Source organism: Protopterus annectens, chromosome 15.part0, assembly GCF_019279795.1.
Source record: "Protopterus annectens isolate FY-2018-M chromosome 15.part0, PAN1.0, whole genome shotgun sequence".
Lineage (NCBI taxonomy): Eukaryota > Metazoa > Chordata > Ceratodontiformes > Protopteridae > Protopterus > Protopterus annectens.
The window spans coordinates 58,586,958-58,606,704 of record NC_056749.1 but is presented as its reverse complement, the minus strand read 5'-3'; the positions used below and the strand labels follow the sequence as shown (position 1 = coordinate 58,606,704).

At 41.2% G+C, this 19,747-nt stretch overlaps 2 protein-coding genes across 5 annotated transcripts in view; one reads left to right on the top strand and one right to left on the bottom strand.

Annotated features, from left to right (window-relative positions):
- The window catches only part of CMC4 (C-X9-C motif containing 4), a 111,712-nt gene extending 109,072 nt beyond the window's left edge, over positions 1–2,640 (bottom strand). Inside the window, exon 1 of the mRNA XM_044057732.1 lies at positions 2,585–2,640. The gene's annotated coding sequence lies outside the window, so the exon portion shown is untranslated. The remainder of the gene's footprint in view (positions 1–2,584) is intronic.
- A 74-nt stretch (positions 2,641–2,714) lies between these two features.
- The window catches only part of BRCC3 (BRCA1/BRCA2-containing complex subunit 3), a 1,142,218-nt gene continuing 1,125,185 nt past the window's right edge, over positions 2,715–19,747 (top strand). For 2 of the 4 annotated variants that reach the window (XM_044057509.1, XM_044057508.1), the window contains exon 1: positions 2,716–2,941. In XM_044057509.1, the coding sequence (XP_043913444.1) occupies positions 2,837–2,941 (105 nt within the window). In that variant the 5' untranslated portion in view covers positions 2,716–2,836. Of the gene's footprint in view, positions 2,942–19,747 lie in introns of all 4 variants that reach the window. The other 2 variants (XM_044057507.1, XM_044057510.1) reach the window with 2 other exon arrangements.

The following is a 19,747-nucleotide window of genomic DNA, read 5'->3' as shown; positions in this document are numbered from 1 at the left end:
CCATTTGATCCTTGGTGCTGCCCTCACACTCCTCCTTCTCTTCTTGATCACCAACAATAAACTAAACGATACTGTTATTAACAGCTGAAATTGTTTGCAGTACCAGCACCGTTGCACAACACTTGTTCAGCAGGGTGGGGGTGGCCTTGCCCCCCTGAAAAAGGAGAAAGTAATAAATTCGAAGAGGATGGAGTTTGTTGTATGCATGGATTCCGTGTCAATTATGGTGTATTTACATATTGAAACTCTGCCTTGTCAATCAAACAGGCCACGCCCATTCCTGCACGAACTATCTGGTGGGTTAATACACTTCAATATTGCCGTTACAAATGCCATACTACTTTAATATAACTGAAAAACAAGTACTGAGATAGCGTTACCAACTAGGCAGTTGTTACTAACGTTGGACCCCCCCCCATGCAACTTGAAAACATTAAGTTAGCTTTCTGTCAGAACCGAATATCCTCTAATCCTCTCTACCATTATCCTCAGCAGCCAAGTGCTCCGGATTATGCGGAATGCTCCGCATTTGTGATTGATTAAGCCGAAGGTTCCGCTGTTCCGTAATGATAAGCCATTGCTCCGCTTTGCGTTTTGACATCCACATGCAAATGAGGAAGGAGTCAAGTCACCAGCAATAGGTCTGTATGGACATTAATTAAAAAACGACGCTACCTATTGGATGCTTGCTTTTCTGTACTTGCCTACAGCCAACTGCATTCCAGTTCTGCATTCTTGGTAGAAATAACAGTATCAGTCAGACGTGCAAACTCTCTGCAAATTATGTAATGAAAACTAGAACGTGGCAATTGCTGTACCGCAGGTGTTGGCAGCCAGTGGTATTTTCTTAAAAGTGTAGGTTTTCTGGTGGAAGTCTCGTACATTTTGTGGACATCTACATGAGTTTTCACTAGATTTTCTGATTTCCTTCCTAATGTCAAATATATGCTGAAAAGGAATCGCCGTTCCTCTTGTTTTTGATTAACGTAGGACACCGTAAAATATATACCACTTAGTGACAATAATCAGCTTCATATAGGAAGCTCGCAACATAGTATGTTACTCATGCTTCTCAGCTGTCTGTGATTTTAGATCAGAATGTTGTTTTGTCATTCCTAAAACTTGCCATTTGAGGAGAAAAAAATGGTTGGTTACATTGAGGAAATAATGACTAAGTGTAAATATACTGACTTAGTTTACTTGAAAATGCATGCTGCTTTACATTATCTTACTCTGTCACTATTTCAAGTTAATGGTACAAACACCACACTGGGAGACAAAGGCCAAAAATATGGATAGATTTTAAATATTGCTCCTATAAGCTTAGAAAGTTGTTAGAATAACAGATTTTGCATTATGGTGTATTTTCTGAAGGATATGAAGTCTGAAACGTCTGGCATTATTTAATATTATTTACTGACTTCAATCCTTAATGATTAGCCAGAAAACCACACATTTTATAAGGAGCAGACGAACATATGAGGTAGAAATCTGGACAGTTGAGTGGTATGAAAGGCAGCAGTACAAGAAACACTAGGCAATCACTGTCCAAATGCAATCGATGCTCTGTTAACATAATTGTGGAATTTCCTACCATTATATCTCAACACGATATTCACTGGCAGACATACCTCTCAACAGTCCCTGATTCTGACTCAAATTTTAGCTTTGTCTCTCTTAATCCCTCCTAAAACTAGTGACTTTTTGAAGGAAAGGTGGTGAATTACACTTAATGAATAATGACAATAATTAAGAATTATAGACTTCTTTTACTTCAGAAAATGTGTATTAATTCATATGCTCTGATTCTGTCAATGTTTTTTAATAGCACTAATATTTAAAAAGTGTCCCTGATTTTTTCTTGACTTGTCCCTGATTCTGTTGAAATTTGTCCTCCATTGGTTGAGAAGTCTGCTGGCATATTTAACATTACTGTTTTCTGCAGAGTGTGACCCTTGTCTAATACCATTACCATTCATAGTGAATTGGTACAGAAGACCTGGCACCAGCCACTGAGTATGTTGTATTTTATCAATAGTTTCGGCTGACTTTGTTTTATTTGACGTCTCCTATTGAATTTTAAAAATGTACGGTATTCACGTAGTACTTCTGGCAGAAAGCACACTTCAGCCAGGTCCCATGGAAATGGTGGGTTTTCGCGTAGTGCGAAAATGGGTGTTTTGACTGTTTGTCACACATCGCTAGGGTCTGTGTTCCACATTGGCCTCTTAAGAGGTTGAGACCTATGTCGTTATCGTATCGTCTAAGGTCACAGCACCACTTTCCTCATACTTTCGCTTTTAATTTAGAGACACTATAATGACAGCATAGGTTGTGCGCGTAGCAGATGTGATTTCACTGTCTCAGAATTACAGTCAACTGTCTGTCAGCTCTCGACCATCAGCCTGGGACAATGGGTTGTCTAGCGTTAGTAACAATCGCAAAGCTTCTTTTTAATTCAGTGTCACACACGTTAACACCTCATGCAAACAATCAAATCAGACTACGGTGCACGTACCATTGACCTACTCAAACACAAAACTGCGAGTTAAAAAAATCTGCTTAAAACTCCAGTCCAACTTACTGAGGGTACCTAGTCTGCAACGACTGTTCAGACTCCTTCAAGACACCCTTGATAGAGCAGCGGAACTGAAATACCAGAACGTGCTGGCGTTGGGGAAGCTAATGAGTACCGAACCACATTGGCTGGGAGACTGCTTTAGGGTTGGATTTCCTTGCCACTGGTAGTCAGTTAACGGGAAGTGTTACAAACCAGACGCCTAATGCGTTTGGTTTGAATTGTGATACTGTGACAAGTTCTAATTAGTTGTCAGAGATGGCAGTGGCTGCTGTGCACTTAGAGTCCGATGCTTTTCTCGTTTGTCTTAATCATGCGCTGAGCACAGAAAAGGAAGAAGTTATGGGTCTCTGCATTGGAGAGGTAGGCTAATTGAACAGTAGGGTTACCACCTTTTCAAATACCCAAATTGGGACATGTTTTGTAGAAACGTGAGATTTTGCAGGACAAAGTATACCCATGACCAGTGCAGAGGACAAAACTTCATTTGTTTGTCAAAATAAAAGCTTCTTATTGTAGTATTTCAGTTTTCTATTTTTCTAATGTTTTAGATAAAAAAAGAAATAACTGTTTTATGGAACTATTGAAGAAGAGTTAGGAAATATTTTTGTGCTAAAATCTCAGGACATTTGTCACTTTTTAGTTTTGTTCCCCTCAGGACACAATTGCCCAAAGGACTGCCTGTCGCAAAGAGGGACAGGTGGTAACCCTAAAAATTTGAACAGACATTAAAACTGTTTAGTACTGATGGCTGTCATTACAGCAGACCCAGTGGGATGACAATAGGTGATGAATTAGGAAGAGTGCAATTAATCTTTACGGTTTTTTTTTTTTTTTGTAGGCGAGGGTGCTCCGTACACTATACATCAACCAAGCTTTGAGATTTAAGTAAAACCTCACTTTCTCCACCTTGAGTGAGGGGTTTGTCACACTAGCTGCACATTTATCCAGTGAAGTCTGAACTTTTGGCTGAGGTTTCTGGCACAGATGTATGTCATTCACTGTACGGTATTGAAGGTATATAGCTATCGTTCTGAAGAAAATGGAAGCAAGTTAGCAGAGATGCTAAACATAACAAAATCGTCAGAAGTACAAAAAACAGCATTTTTACTAGTGGGAATGCAGTTAAAAGTAACAGTCTAATCCATACTGAATGCCAGGATCTGCTTCAGAATTTTCTGCCTCGATCGAAGTACACTGATACTAATTATATTTAGGTGGTTGTAAATCCTGGTTTGTAACTAATATATTCATTACATTTAAGGGCACATAAAATGTAGGTGGATATTACTGAACTGACATGATTCTATGAAACTGACTGTATGATTTTAGATGTAACCTGTTTGTATGATATACAGCTCTGTAGGATTGTGGATTGCTATTCAGTCCATAAGATAAACAACTCTTTTAAGACAATAGTCACCAAGGGGATGCTTTGCTCAAGCAGCTTAGCTACTTATTTTGCTGTTTGTAGCATTAAGATTAGGATTATCCTAACTTGAGTCCTCTTTTCTATAAATGGTGTGACCGTCCCGGAGGATGGTTATGTCCCTGCCACACAGCACCAAGGGCATATAAAATTACACAGCTGTGCATGTAGGACACCTCACTTGGGATTACTGGTGCATATTTTTTCATTGTTCTTGGATAAGATATTGTTAACCATAGGATGAGGATTAAATTACTTGCTGTTAATCTTAGTTACCCAATAACCTGTTTTTTGTTTGGTATTTGCTTAGTAGGGCCTACTACTAAGGAGTAGAAAGGTTTAGCTATATGTTAAAATCTAAAAAAAAAAGTGGAGTACAGGTTGAATGTGAGAGGCTAGAGAAAGAGAGAGAACTATTTAAGTGGTGGTGAAGGAAGTTAGCTTAGGGAATGTTGAGGCAGCAGAAGGTATGGAGTCTGCAAAAATGAGGCAGCTTTAGAGAAGAATGCAGGAACCAGAGATGATTAACCTTTTCAGAATATGTAGTGTGGCACTGACAAAGATGCAATAGGAGGCTGTAAAAATGGATAGGAAAAGGTGCTGATACGAACAACAGAGGGCTGGAAGATGACCAGAAATTGATAGGGAATTGTTGTCAAAGTGATGGCATAAAATAGGGTGAAGTGGGAAATTGGTGAGGCTATGAAAGGGAATACAATAAAAAGGAAGCCAGAGATGTCAGTGACACTTGATGAGTGGCAGGCAGAGTGACTGGGAGCCTAGCAAGAGTTGACACTAGAGAGCAGCAGGAGGGAAATAGACAGGGTTGAAGCACAATGCAGAGAACTGGAGGGGAAGTGGACAGGGACGAAGCACTACCCAGAGGGCAGGAGGGAAGTGGACGGGGACGAAGCACTACCCAGAGGGCGGGAGGGAAGTGGACGGGGACGAAGCACTACCCAGAGGGCGGGAGGGAAGTGGACGGGGACGAAGCACTACCCAGAGGGCGGGAGGGAAGTGGACGGGGACGAAGCACTACCCAGAGGGCGGGAGGGAAGTGGACATGGACGAAGCACTACCCAGAGGGCGGGAGGGAAGTTGACGGGGACGAAGCACTACCCAGAGGGCGGGAGGGAAGTGGACGGGGACGAAACACTACCCAGAGGGTGGGAGGGAGGGAAGTGGACAGGGACAGGGACGAAGCACTACCCAGAGGGTGGGTGGGAGGGAAGTGGACAGGGATGAAGCACTACCCAGAGGGAGGGAGGGAAGTGGACAGGGATGAATTGGTCAGATGACTGAGGGTAAAAGGGACAGATCTGTCATTATAGGTTCCTAGGTAGGTACTAGGCTATCTGCCCGAGGGCATTTATAAGCCTAGCCAGAGTGTGTCCGCTTTCGCCGCCCCATTGATTAATTAACTGAGCCTCTGTCAAGAAGAGCCAATGAAGTGATCCCAGGGGTGTATTTTCTGTTACCCATCCACTTGTCAAGGTTTCTCTTGAAGAGTGTTAGTGAGGGGCTCTGCCTAATGTAGTTAGGAATTTTGTTCCAAAACATGGGGAGTCTCTGTGACAGGAATCTATCCCTCCAGCATGTTCTTTTTATTGTTGTGGTGAGGTTTAGCTCACTAGAGCGAGTGGCTTGCAGTGACTTGGATTTCTTGAGGTGGAGCATGTCCATTAATTCTGAGTTGGACATGGCTTTGCAAGTCAGGCAGAGATCACCTCTGAGTAAGCGATATGCCACTGACTACAGCCGGAGTTTTTAATGGAAAACCACAACGAAATCAAACTACATACAAAATTCCTACCTCCTCAAAAAAAAAATACAACTCAACCATGCAACACTACAAAACACAAAATGTAAACAGAACCATATCTACTTCCCTACAAAATATCAAGGGGAACAATACAATACAAATCAAAGCACGTACAAAACACAACCCCCCCACAAAAAAATAAGTACAACAACCATGCAATATATCTTCCCCTTCCATTTTATTTTAAGAGTGCAATCATTGAGCTGTACCTTTTCAATCCATCTCAGAGTACAGTTGTCACATATGAGCTAAGGAGGAGTCAGTCCCTGGTCTAGAGCTGACCTTCTGCTAAGTCTCCTATCTAGAGACGACCTTCTGCTCTGTCTCCTCCAGTCTAGAGACGACCTTCTGCTCTGTCTCCTCCAGTCTAGAGGTGACCTTCTGCTCTGTCTCCTCCAGTCTAGAGACGACCTTCTGCTAAGTCTCCTCTTACAGCCAGTCATAGATTCATAAATATTTTATATCGGTAGGAGTACTGGCTCCTAACCCAGTTAACACTTACAGGATTGCTACATCCTACCCTACATTCCAGCATTTCTCAGCCACCTTCCTGTCCATGTTTACCAGGTTAATAGACTCCTCTGATTGCCTGTTGGTGCATTCACCCACCACAAACTGCATCTATGACCTACTACATCTATCTATCAAGACTGGTTCACTGGAACCAGGTCTCTCCCGTGAAGAATTTTAATCATCTTATTAAGAAAGTCTCCAATCACCAAAACCCTCTACCTATTCCACATGGGCTCATATCACCCTCAGTTCCTTTCCATGTCACTCATCATCTTCTAGGCAAGTCTTCCCATTCCATTTGCCTAGCCCTGGCTCCCCTGTCCATGCCGATTGCCTCTTCCCTTGTGAAACAACTACTCACTTTCCCACACATCCAAAGCTATTTCTACAAGACCTAATGCCACGCAATCACAGCCCTTAAGGCGAAATAACATACCTAACACACTAGTAATAGGTGACTCTATAGTCGGGCACACTGACGTCGCACTCACTAGGCTGGACAAGGAGAAGGTTACTGTTAGCTGCCTGTCGGGAGCCAGAATCCGCCACATAACACAAGCACTCAGGTCACTCCAGAACAAGTACAAATGTGACTCTGTCATTGTTCATGCTGGTGTGAATGAGACGTACCTCCCTGGACTACATGGAAGAGCTCTCTGATCATGTAGCTCAGGTGGGTATGACCCTGACCCTGAGTAGTATCCTGTCCTCACCAAGAATGATACCTCAGTATAAAGAAAAAATGATCAATGTCAACAATTGGGCTAAGCTTCTGGTGTCATTCAAAGGGGATCCAGTGTCTGTCAGCCTGGGACGACATGCTTGACAAGCCTCGTTGCTTCGCAAGAGACTGCTTGCACCTGTCACCCCTAGGCTTTCGAATACTGGCTAAGGCTCTTGCTGCCCCCATAGTGCCTTTTTTAGGCAAGGCTTAAAAGTCAAACCCACCTCCGTAAACAGCACAAATAAAAATGGGGTTGTGCTACTCGATGCCAGGAGTTTAAATCTCAAAATGCACGCGCTGAAAGCCACTCCTCAGTATGGAGAACTTCGACATCTGTGCAGTAACTGAAACCTGGTTCAAGGCTCCACGGAGCACCCCAGCACTACCGGGCTACAACTCATACTGCACATTTCGGCCACAGAACATGGACCCAAACACAAAAGGAGGGGTGTATCCATATTCATCAAGGATACCTACACAGCCAGGTTAGTGGCGCAGCATGATACCTCTGAGATCATCCATGTGCAACTAACATTGGGCAAATTTGCAGTGCAAATTGTGGCCTGCTACAGATCACCCTCCATGACCCAGGACCACCACTCCACCTTTCTGGAGACACTGGAAAACATGAAGGTCCTACCGAACACCCTGATATTGGGCGATTTCAATTACCCTACCGTTAACTGGGAAAACTACTCAAGTACAAACTCCCAGGTCCAGCGCTTCCTGGAATTTATCAACCCAAATGCCCCGGATCAGCTGGTAAACTCCCCTACCAGAGGTGAAAACATATTGGACTTGGTCATCACCAACATGGGCAACAGGTGTTCCGCACCATAGGTCAACCCGTCACTGGTTAGATCAGACCATAAACTAATCACTGTGGATGTCCACACTACACCACCACCCCCAACCAAGGAAACCACAGTGAAAAACTTTTCTATAGCAAACTTCACCTTACTTAAGACAGAGGTGGTAAGTTTCACAGCCGCCACGCTAAAAGATAACAGTGTCCAAGATGCAGGAACCTTTACAAATGCACTCTTTGAGCACCTAGAAGGATGCATGGATCGTGCCATCCCTAGCAAAACCAAGACTCACTCCCTTAAGAGAAGGAAACCAGTATGGTGGACCCCTGCCATTAACAGGCTATACAATAGAAGGAGGAAACTAGTTCAGAAAAAAAAGCAAATCCCAAGAAGGAAAGACATCCCTGATCAGTATCAGTAAGAAACTAAGGTCCCTCATAAAATCATCCAAGGCTAACTTCGAAAGAAAAATAGCCAAGGATTCGAAAGATAACCGCAAAGCCTTTTTTAGCTATGTCAAGAATCTAAGTGGCAACTCACAGATATGCTCTGAGCTAGTGCAGATAGCACAAAATATACTGAACCTTACTGATATTGCCAACATCCTGGCAGATAGATTCAGTGCAAACTTCACCCCCCTCTCATTCCCAAAAGGGCCCACAGCAGTATCAGAAAAAAGTAGTGTCCCGGAAATCACAGACGCACAGGTGAAAACAGCCTTTTCAAAAGCCAAAAGCACAGCGTCAATGGGGCCAGATGGTGTCTCAGGCTGCGTCTTGCATGAAGTACAGAACGAACTAACCCCCACCTAAACACACTGTTCAACCTCAGCCTCTCCACAGGTTACGTGCCCATAAAATGGCGCACAGCAACGGTTATTCCGCTCCACAAAGGAGGGGCCACAACTGACCCTGGTAACTATCGCCCCATAAGCCTGACTAGCCTGGTCTGCAAGGCTGTGGAGCGCATCATCGTGGAACTCATTAACAAAGACATTGGGAACCTCCAAACACTTGACCCGACCCAGTTCGGCTTTGTTAAGGGCAGATCATGCCTACTAAACCTGGTTGACTTCGAGACAGTCACCAAGGCCATAGATGAGGGGAAGGTGGTTCACACAGCCTACCTTGACCTCACCAAGGCTTTTGACACCATTCCCCATTCAGGAATTATAGAAAAACTCACCAGCCTGAACATAAACCCCTACGTCACAAGATGGGTTGCCAACTGGCTTACAGACAGAACTCACACAGTAAGAATAGCGGGCTCCAGGTCCGACTCTAAACCAGTCACAAGTGGTGTCCCACAAGGCTCGGTCCTGTGACCCCTACTGTTCGGCATATGCTTCTCAGAAGTACAGGCAAACACAGGAGGACTATGGCTAACCAAGTTCGCCGATGACTGCAAACTGGGAGCCATAATTGACTCACTGGCTGACACAGACATTCTCCAAAAGGGCCTTACTGAGATGGACACCTGGTGTCAAAGTCATGGTGTCAAGCTAAATGCCAACAAATGCATAGTCATCCCGTTTGGGAAAAAGAAAACACTCATGAATTACCACATAGGTTGCAGCCCCCTTAATACAGAAGCGGTAATAAGAGATCTGGGGACCCAGGTAGATAGTAATCTGTCCTTTGACAATCATATTGCCAATGTAGTTAAGAAATCCTTCTATGTAGCCCATCTAATTACTAAAGGGTTTGTATCTAGAAATAAAGAGGTTATAGTGCCCCTCTGCTCGTCACTCATCAGACCCATCATAGAGTACAGGGCCCCATTTGGGATGTACCTCACAAGACACTTCCAACAGCTTGAAAGACCACAAAAGTACCTCACCAAGAGGATTACTGGTCTCAAACATATGTCCTTTGCAGCCCGACTGGAAAAACTCCAGCTGTACTCAGTGACATATCGCTTACTCAGAGGTGATCTCTGCCTGACTTACAAAGCCATGTCCAACTCAGAATTGATGGACATGCTCCACCTAAAGAAATCCAAGTCACTGCGAGCCACTTGCTCTAGTGAGCTAAACCTCGCTAAAACAATAAATAGAACATGCTGGAGGGATAGATTCCTGTCACAGAGACTCCCCATGCTTTGAAACAAAATTCCTAACTACATTAAGCAGAGCCCCTCACTAACACTCTTCAAGAGAAACCTTGACGAGTGGATGGGTAACAGAAAATACACCCCTGGGATCATTTCATTGGCTCTTCTTGACAGAGATTCAGTTAATTAATCAATGGGGTGGCGAAAGCTGACACACTGTGGCTAGGCTTATAAATGCCCTCGGGCAGATAGCCTAGTACCTACCTGTCAACCTATAATGACAGATCTGTGTGCCAGAAAGTCTGGTTTTGTTTATATTTGTTATGATAATGTTCTGAAAATGTTTTGAAAGGCATAATCAACATGTAGATTTTTGTTACTGTTTACACTATTTACTATATATATGTTTTTATTCCACTCCCTTTTGGTGGTCTGAAGTTGGGATAAATACATTTTATATACACACCGTAATTTAATTTGGGTGTTTCACTTTTTGTCAGTGATGGTTTAAATTTTCCTTAACTCACATTTTTGTATACTTCCATTCAACACTCATAGCAATTTATGTTATCAGACTAGTTTTTGGAGCTGACTTCCATAACTGAATGACTTACAAACTGATAATGATGATAGCACGTGAAGGGGATAGGTATAAGAAAGTTTGTTAATCTGTGATGCATTGCAGTGGACATAATTGTGAAAAAGCAGTGCATAATCGATTGTTGCCTCTGTGATGATTGCAGCAAAGATATAAACTGTACAAAACCATTGTTTTCAGTAAAAATGCAACAGAACTTTGGAAAATGAAACTGTTTCAGTCAGGCAGATACACACACACATGTACATTACTTAATTGTGTTAGAACTTTCTGGTTAGTTAACAACATTGCTTTGGAGGATGTTTGGATTCAGAGTTTTGACTCAGCAGGAAGTGAAGATCCAGGACTCCTTCCCATTTTCTGTGTGATAAAGATTTAGTCTGAAAGAACAGGGATAACTAAACCTTTTCCACTGTTGTCTCCTTCCAGGATACCCCCTAGAGTTTCTTCAGGTCATGTGACTTTTCCTTAAATGTGTGGTGTAGCAGTGCTGCTCATGTAGTCATAGGTTCATAGGTTGATACTAGGCTATAATACCCTAGGGCATTTATCAGCCTAGCCAGAGTGTGTTTGGCTTTCGCCACCCCTTAAAAATGGGGTTTACTATGCCCTTTTTAGGTTACTTTACCATGCCTCTGTCTAGTAGTGACACAGAAGTAATCCCCGGGGTGAACCTACGATCTCCCATCCACTCGTCAAGATTTCTCTTGAAGAGAGTCAGTGAGCGGCTCTACCTGATATGGACTAGGATTCTATTCCAGAGTGCTGGGAGCCTCTGGGTCACAAATCTGTCTCTCCAGCATGTCCTATTAATTTCTGTGTTGAGGTTCAAGTCCCTTGAGCGCGTAGCTCTAGTGGATTTGGATTTTTTGAGGTGGAGCACGTCCATTAATTCTGGGTTGGACATGGCTTTATACGTCAGGCACAGATCGCCTCTAAGTAGGCGGTATGCAACTGAGTAGAGCTGGAGTTTCTTTAACCTGGCAGCATAGGTCATCTGTTTGAGACCCTTGATCCTCTTGGTGAGGTACTTTTGGGGTCTTTTCAGTTGTTGTAGGTGTCGGGTAAGGTACATCCCAAACAGGGCATTGTATTCAATTATGGGCCTGATGAGTGATGAGTAAAGGGGCACAATGACCTCCCTTGATCTTGTATTTTGTTGGAATGCTCAGTGGACTTTATGCACTGGGACCAGATAAGAAAGCTTTTCTTGGATTGCAGATTAGAACAGAGACAACCTGCTGCCCAGAACCACGAGGTCATGATCTCATCATGTCTTTAAATTTTGGCTTTGAGTCTTTTATGACATCTAACTGTTTTTCAAGTCAGAAGTAGATTATCATCTTCAGTTAGAAGCAGAACTGGCTATTTCAATGTTTAAGAGAGTATTTGTTTAATTTTCAGAGTTTTATTTTTTTAATTTCTTTTAGCAAAGAATTTCATTATAAAGATTCAGAGGGTTTTTGCTGGTTGTTTAATTTATTTAAAGGTAAATCCCCTACTTGCCTGGTTAACTCTCTGTGTGGCATTGACTGTTCATGGGGTAAGTAAGTAATGTCTTTCGGCTTTTCCCGGTTAGGGGTCGACACAGTGGAACTCCGGTCTGCTAATGATTGGCAGTGGATTTTTACAGTGCCGAGTGTCCAGCCCAGTGCCCAACCTTCAAAGAAGGCACACTCATTCACTCATGCACCTACCTGCATGTCTGTATTGTCACTTGACCGTGGGCATGGGGAGGACATGCAGACTCCACGCAGAAGGCGCTCCAGCTGAGAATCGAATGGGAGAACCTTTTGCTGTGAGGTGACAAAGTGTTATAGTCAAATGCAAATGAGCAGCATTGCATGGATGATGGATTACACAGAACTGGTAAATTATAACTGTTGGTATGTACTTTTTGTAGGGAGAGTGCTTATCTCTGTCTCCATCATAAAATCATATAGTTAACTTATTTTAAGAGTATACAATAGCTGTCCTGGGTATGCCAGAATGGTCCAGCTAATGGCAGTGTATTACCATTAAAGCAGTAAAGGGTAGTCATTGGAACTGTATTATTTGCCCATCCTGGAAATTCTTGAGGGTATGTAAAATTACTTTTATCTAAGATATAGTTCGAGTAGGTAAGGTAGACTGGGCTGCAGTGGACTAAGAGTGAAAGTGTATAAAATCCTGCAAAGAAAGTGGTCGTAGTGATGCTGTATGTTGGTACAATATGAACCATAATTTAGGTTTTGCATACTGTGGTCAAAGCCTGATGCAGCAGTTATCATTTGCTGTATGCTCTTTAAGGCTTTGTACCTTATGCATGTTTTTGTCAGTCATACAGTTTGTGGGGTCATCCACGATCATATTAACTGCAGTTTTCGTTTGTCATGTTTTCATACTTGAGGTAATTAGTATTAAGAGACATAGCAGAACATGTCATGGTGGGTGTCAGAATGACACCTGCACTGCCCGTTTATGTTGCCTCATACGGGAATATCACAGGTCGTTTACTAGCAGTTATGAAGACGTAAATGAAAATACTGCCAGTTATGAAGACGTAAATGAAAATACTGCATATTAATATTTTCAAAATGAAGTGACGGGTGAAATGACACCTGCACTGCCCGTTTATGTTGCCTCATACGGGAATATCACAGGTCGTTTACTAGCAGTTATGAAGACGTAAATGAAAATACTGCATATTAATATTTTCAAAATGAAGTGACGGGTGAAATGACACCTGCACTGCCCGTTTATGTTGCCTCATACGGGAATATCACAGGTCGTTTACTAGCAGTTATGAAGACGTAAATGAAAATACTGCATATTAATATTTTCAAAATGAAGTGACGGGTGAAATCTTGGATGATTCTGAAGAGAAATGCTGCTAATATTGTAAGTTATGTAGCTTGAGAGAGATTATTTTTATTGTTAATTATGCAAATAGGAATAACTGGCTAAACAGAAGTGTTGCTGGCACTACCTGTCTAGGTTGCATGGTTTCCAAGACATGAAAAGTTGTTTGTGAATATGTCGAAAAAAGTATTGAATACTGCTGGATCCAGGACTGAAATTGTGGAGCATCTTTTGTTACTTACTTACCCTGTGCCTCTACCCATAAATAAAGTTTGCAGCTACTGCTGTCCGTCATTTCTTTGTAAAAATTCTGTGGCTCTGGACTGAGTCAAGAGTTCTGTGAAATCCAGATAAATTGTATCCACAGATTTATGTCTGTCCATAGTAACTCTGTCATAGAACTGGATCAGGTTGTTTTGACAGGATCTGTCTTCTGCAAATCTGTGCCAAAATTGGTTGAACAGCTTGCTTTGTTCCAAGTTTCAGCAGTGGGCAAAATACCAGAAGCAGTAACCCTTGGTTAAGTGGTCTGTGGTTTCCCGTGCATCCCTTGCTCCCCCTTGTTTTTTGCTAGTACTCTTTGCTTGTAGTCCTCTGGACTAACAGCTCTGTAAAGTACCTATTCAGTAGTTGTGTCAGAGATGTTAGCAGTACCCCAGAAAAGCTCCTTTTAGGATCTCTGATGGAATCCCATTTGGTTCTTGTGAGTTGTTCTCGTTCAGGTCACCCCTTTCCCTTGCTTCCGTTTCCTGTGTATTCTCCCTCTGTTTCTAACCTGGCTTTCTACAGTCCTTTTCTCCATTGTGCTTCTTTGGTACACACTGCTAAGAAATATTCATTCAAAATGTTGTTTGCTTTTTAGCCTTCTGGCATTCTTTTTCTTGCCAAGGTGGTTTCCTAATGTTTCTGCCTACCTTCAGGATTCTCCCCCTTTCTTTAGTCTCTCTCATTAACCTTCTCTCCGTTTTCCCTGGCTTTTGTTCTTCCAGTCCTTGCATCTTTTATTCCTTGACTTGCATGACTTTCCTTGTATCTTTAGCAAACACAGCATTTTTTTTCTTGGCTATGTTGCATGTGGTCGACAGCTAAGTGGTTGTTTGGCCATTCTGACTTCTCTTCTCCAACTGTATTTTTCATGTGTTACTGAAAAAAACACCGAACTGAGTACCAAAGTGAATACCTTGTGCATTAAATGCTTAATAAACAAGGTTTTCATTTTGGTAGTTGGCCCTTATTATTTGTTTTTTTATGTACTCCGTTTTATTTTTATTAAATAATGTAAATGTCAGATTTCAGTTTGTTACAGTTTTTGCTGTTACTTTTTTTCTTTTCCTCTCGATTTTGTTACTGTTTAATTAGTATGTTTAAATAAAGTAAGTCATTAGTATGTTTAAATAAAGTAAGTCATTAGTATGTTTAAATAAAGTAAGTCATTAGTATGTTTAAATAAAGTAAGTCATTAGTATGTTTAAATAAACTATATAATTAGTATGTAGATAAATCAATCACCTCTGAGCATATAGTAATAAAATAAAAACGTGACGTTTATTGAGTAAGCGCTTTCACCCACTTGGCTTCATCAGACTCATGGATATAAAACAGGAAATTAAAACAGTGCTTAAATATACATCCTGGGCGGGAGATATAACTCCACCCTATCTATTAAACAATTAAAAATATTTAAAACTAATTAAGTCACTACAACTCAGCAAGAGATTCCAATTGAAAGAAACACTACTGAGTTATAAAAACAACCACAAAGCATAACATGAGTGAGACATTAAACTGCCAGATAGAATAGTTCACACAGTAAAATGCATGACCAAATAACAAGCTTAGAAATAAATGAGACAGCATACTGTGAAGACAGCATGCTGTTAAAACAACAACAATAAACAGAAATAATTATTCTTCTTTAAAACTAAGACTAAACAATTGAACATACCAAACTTGGAACTGTGTACCTGTTAAAATGCTTTTAATCTCCTCATCCTTAAGAATGGTTTAACAGACAGTTTAGCGTTCAAACCTGGGGTACGCCTGATCTGAGCTTGATAATACACATGTTCTCTCTACCTTCTGTATGCATTCTTATGTCTCCTCCCTGATGTTCACCTGCATCTGTTCTAAAATCCTAAAGGTAAAAGTATGTGTGGAGTCAGTTTCAAGAACATGTTTGGCAAGTGCATTACTACTGTGTCGCATCCTAATCGCATATAAGTGCTCTCGTATTCTGTCTTTCAGATATCTATTGGTTTTCCCAATGTAAAATGATGAACATTTTCCACATGTGGCAATGTACACCACATTAGCTGATAAACAATTACCATGAGCTTTCAAATGATAAGTATAATGATTAACTGGGTGAACAAAAGTCACTTCACTACTGATGAATGAACAGAAATTGCATTTACCACATTTTCGAGTTCCAGACAGACTGTTAGTGGATGACTTCCTTAATCTCTTTATCACACAGTATCCTCTTCAGGTTTTCTTATTTTTGTACCTAAAGCACGGAATATCACCTACCCTTTCCTTAACATGGGTATCAACCGTGAGGACATTCCAATGTTTTGAACTACTTCCCTAATTCTCCAAGCATCAGTGGTATAAAACATGGTAAATGCTTCACCACTTGATGTATAAGTGCTAGGTGCTGTAGGTTCATTACTAATGTTCTCCTGATGTGAAAAATAGGGTGCTGCTCTGTCTTGCCTGGATCCCTGAACACTATCAAATCCTTCATAATCTCAATGTTGTTGTAACAACGTTGAGATAGTCAGTATACAGGTCATCAAGGTCCTGTATAAATCCCTGTGAAGTAGGGTTATACCTAGAGGCCCTCATTGCCTGTCCTTTAACAATATTCCTGTAAACAAACTGTGGATGCATGCTGCTACGATGTAACAGTGTGTTAATGTGACACTTCTTCCTAAATACACCAGTATTCACAAGTCCATTGGGTAATTTCTCAACAAATACATCAAGAAAAGTAATTCTGGTTGCAGATGCCTCATGACTAAACTTAATGTAGGTGGTGGCATTGTTCAGCTGTTCAACAAAAACATTCATCTGGTGTATGGAACCTCTCCAAATAAAGAAGAGGTCATCTACAAAGCGCTTATAGAACACAATGTGTTCCAAAAAGCCTGGCAGGGTATACATAAAAGTATTCTCCCATTCTGCCATAAACAAGTTGGCGTAGCTATTGGCACACGAGGTGCCCATAGCTACGCCATCTCTTTGTAAAAAGCACCTATCCTGAAAGCAAAAAACATTATTGTGCAATACAACCTCTAACAATGAAATAATTAACATGATCTTAGATTCAGAGAACTCAGTCACCCTGTGTAAATGTTTGGTTATAAAATCAACACCAACACTGTTCGGAATTACTGTGAATAACGATTTCACATCCATAGTCAAAAAAATGAGATCTAATGTGTCTGTTACATCCTTCAGGCAGTCATACAATTCAATTAGGAACTGTTTCGTATCCCTCAGAATGAATTTATTCATGTTCACAACTGGCCTTAAGTTGTGCTCTATATAGATTGAAGATGGTTCAGTGATCCATCCCCTCCCCGCTACTATTGGTCGGAGCGGGGGATCTGTCACATTCTTGTGTATCTTGGGGAGTCCACTGATCAAAGGTATCAATGGTGACTTGACATCAAGAAATGAAAAAAGGTGATTGTCTATGGCGTGGCTATTTAAAAGACCCAATAAAATCCATTCACCCTATGAAGAAAAACTTTCACTAGATCTATATCCAGTTGTTGGTAAAACAATGTGTCTCCAAGCATATTTAACATTCTATTGGTATAGTCTTCATGGCCCAGAATAACAATGCCCCCTCCTTTATCAGCCGGTCTAATACATATGGAGGGATCATTAGACAAACCTCTTAAAGCTCTATTTTCTTTATAGGTGAGGTTATATTTTCTCAATGTGTGTTGATGCTCACCATCCCTCATCCTGTATAAATCATCTTCAACCAACTGGCTGAAAGCAGACAACAAGGGATGCAGGGGGAGTGAACGAGCTTGGACGATGAAAATTTGAAATGGGTAACACTTCACTGCTCTCTCTAAAGTATAATTTCAGAGATAAATTACGTACATATACCTTGAAGTCCCTTATCGTCTCTTCAAAACACTACTTGCTGTGGGTATAAATGAGAGACCCCTAGATAGTACTGATAACTCATCATTATTCAATGTACGTTGGGAGAGGTTGAAAATTAAGGTTTCCCTTTCCCTTTGTTCTCCCACATTTTCTTTATATTCCTGTTGAAGGTTGTTCGAGCGATAGCTTCCGTTTCTGTCGCCCCCTGCTCAATGATCTCGTCCTGCCCCCCTTGTAATCCACTCTGATCGGAAAAGGGTGTCTTGAATCATAAATAGGAGCATTCTCAGACCGGACGTGGAAGCTGTACCCTGTGTAAGTGAAAAGATTGTGAGGAGGTATTGATCTTGCTCCTCACTACTGGTTGTAGCTTATCAGTTGTACCAGTGTGACAACCTGTATTATGTTCTACAATTATAACATCAGAGGTACAAACACTAACTGCACTCATATCAGAGCCATTAGCATTCATCTTAGTGGTAGAAACACCTACTGGTGATTGCGAGTGTGGTAAAACTAAACTTTGTGGCTTAATCACACATTCTTCACCAACAACAACATCGGATAATTGAACATGTGGGGATGGTCTACTGCCAGCTGCTAGAGTATTATAGACCCGTGCCCCATCATTAATTAAATCAACATGTAAAGCATCAGAAACATCAGGAACATTGTTAACTTTGTCAACTGCAACATTGTTCACATTATTAACATTAGTGCTCATTGTCCGTGGCCAAGTGAAGATATGGCCTAATCTGAAGTCAGTTAAGTCTCTCTGCAGCTTGTGTCGCTTCTGTGAAAGAAGCTTTTCGTTCATATTGGTTGACATTGTCCAATAAACTACTGAAACTGTTCTCTAAAATAGTCGTTGGAAAGCTGTCATAAAGTTTCTTCTGTTGGTCTGAGATCAGCGATCTCAGCGACTCCTCTAGAGGAGAGAAAAAGTTATTCAACAACTGCATATACTTATAACTAACCTCTAGATTCAATTGTTGCCATTGAAAGAGTAATTCGGATAGAGAGTGCCAGTAGTCGGCATTTTCAGCACACGTAGACCTCTCGGGACGACTTTCCTCTGTATACAAACGTCAAAATGCTGGCGTTGTGTTTGAAGACGTTTTAGTTTCAGGAAGTCATTCTCGATCTTGTTGAGAGCTGCGAGCTCTTCCCTATTGTATGTTACATCCGGTGTGTCCAATCCTCGCAATTTTCCTCAAACAGTGCTAGAGGGTTAGCACTTTCACGTAGGCACGCATTGAAGCGTTCAGTTAAAGGCATCACAACATTGAATTCCTCATTGGTTCCTTGATAGTATACGGCAGTTCAATCTGCTCGGTACTCCTTCTGCCATGTCTCCACTGGTAAATATAGCGTAGTGATAAAGGAAGAAAACTTGTGGTAGTGGAGTAAACTCTCCTCCAAATGTATCCCAATAAAAACTAAACAATGGTAAAAGTCAGATACGAAGGAGAGAACATAGCATGTAGATAAATCAATCACCTCTGAGCATATAGTAATAAAATAAAACGTGGCGTTTATTGAGTAAGCGCTTTCACCCACTTGGCTTCATCAGACTCATGGATATAAAACAGGAAATTAAAACAGTGCTTAAATATACATCCTGGGCGGAGATATAACTCCACCCTATCTATTAAACAATTAAAAATATTTAAAACTAATTAAGTCACTACAACTCAGCAAGAGATTCCAATTGAAAGAAACACTACTGAGTTATAAAACAACCACAAAGCATAACATGAGTGAGACATTAAACTGCCAGATAGAATAGTTCACACAGTAAAATGCATGACCAAATAACAAGCTTAGAAATAAATGAGACAGCATACTGTGAAGACAGCATGCTGTTAAAACAACAACAATAAACAGAAATAATTATTCTTCTTTAAAACTAAGACTAAACAATTGAACATACCAAACTTGGAACTGTGTACCTGTTAAAATGCTTTTAATCTCCTCATCCTTAAGAATGGTTTAACAGACAGTTTAGCGTTCAAACCTGGGTACGTCTGATCTGAGCTTGATAATCCACATGTTCTCTCTACCTTCTGTATGCATTCTTATGTCTCCTCCCTGATGTTCACCTGCATCTGTTCTAAAATCCTAAAGGTAAAAGTATGTGTGGAGTCAGTTTCAAGAACATGTTTGGCAAGTGCATTACTACTGTGTCGCATCCTAATCGCATATAAGTGCTCTCAGTATTCTGTCTTTCAGATATCTATTGGTTTTCCCAAT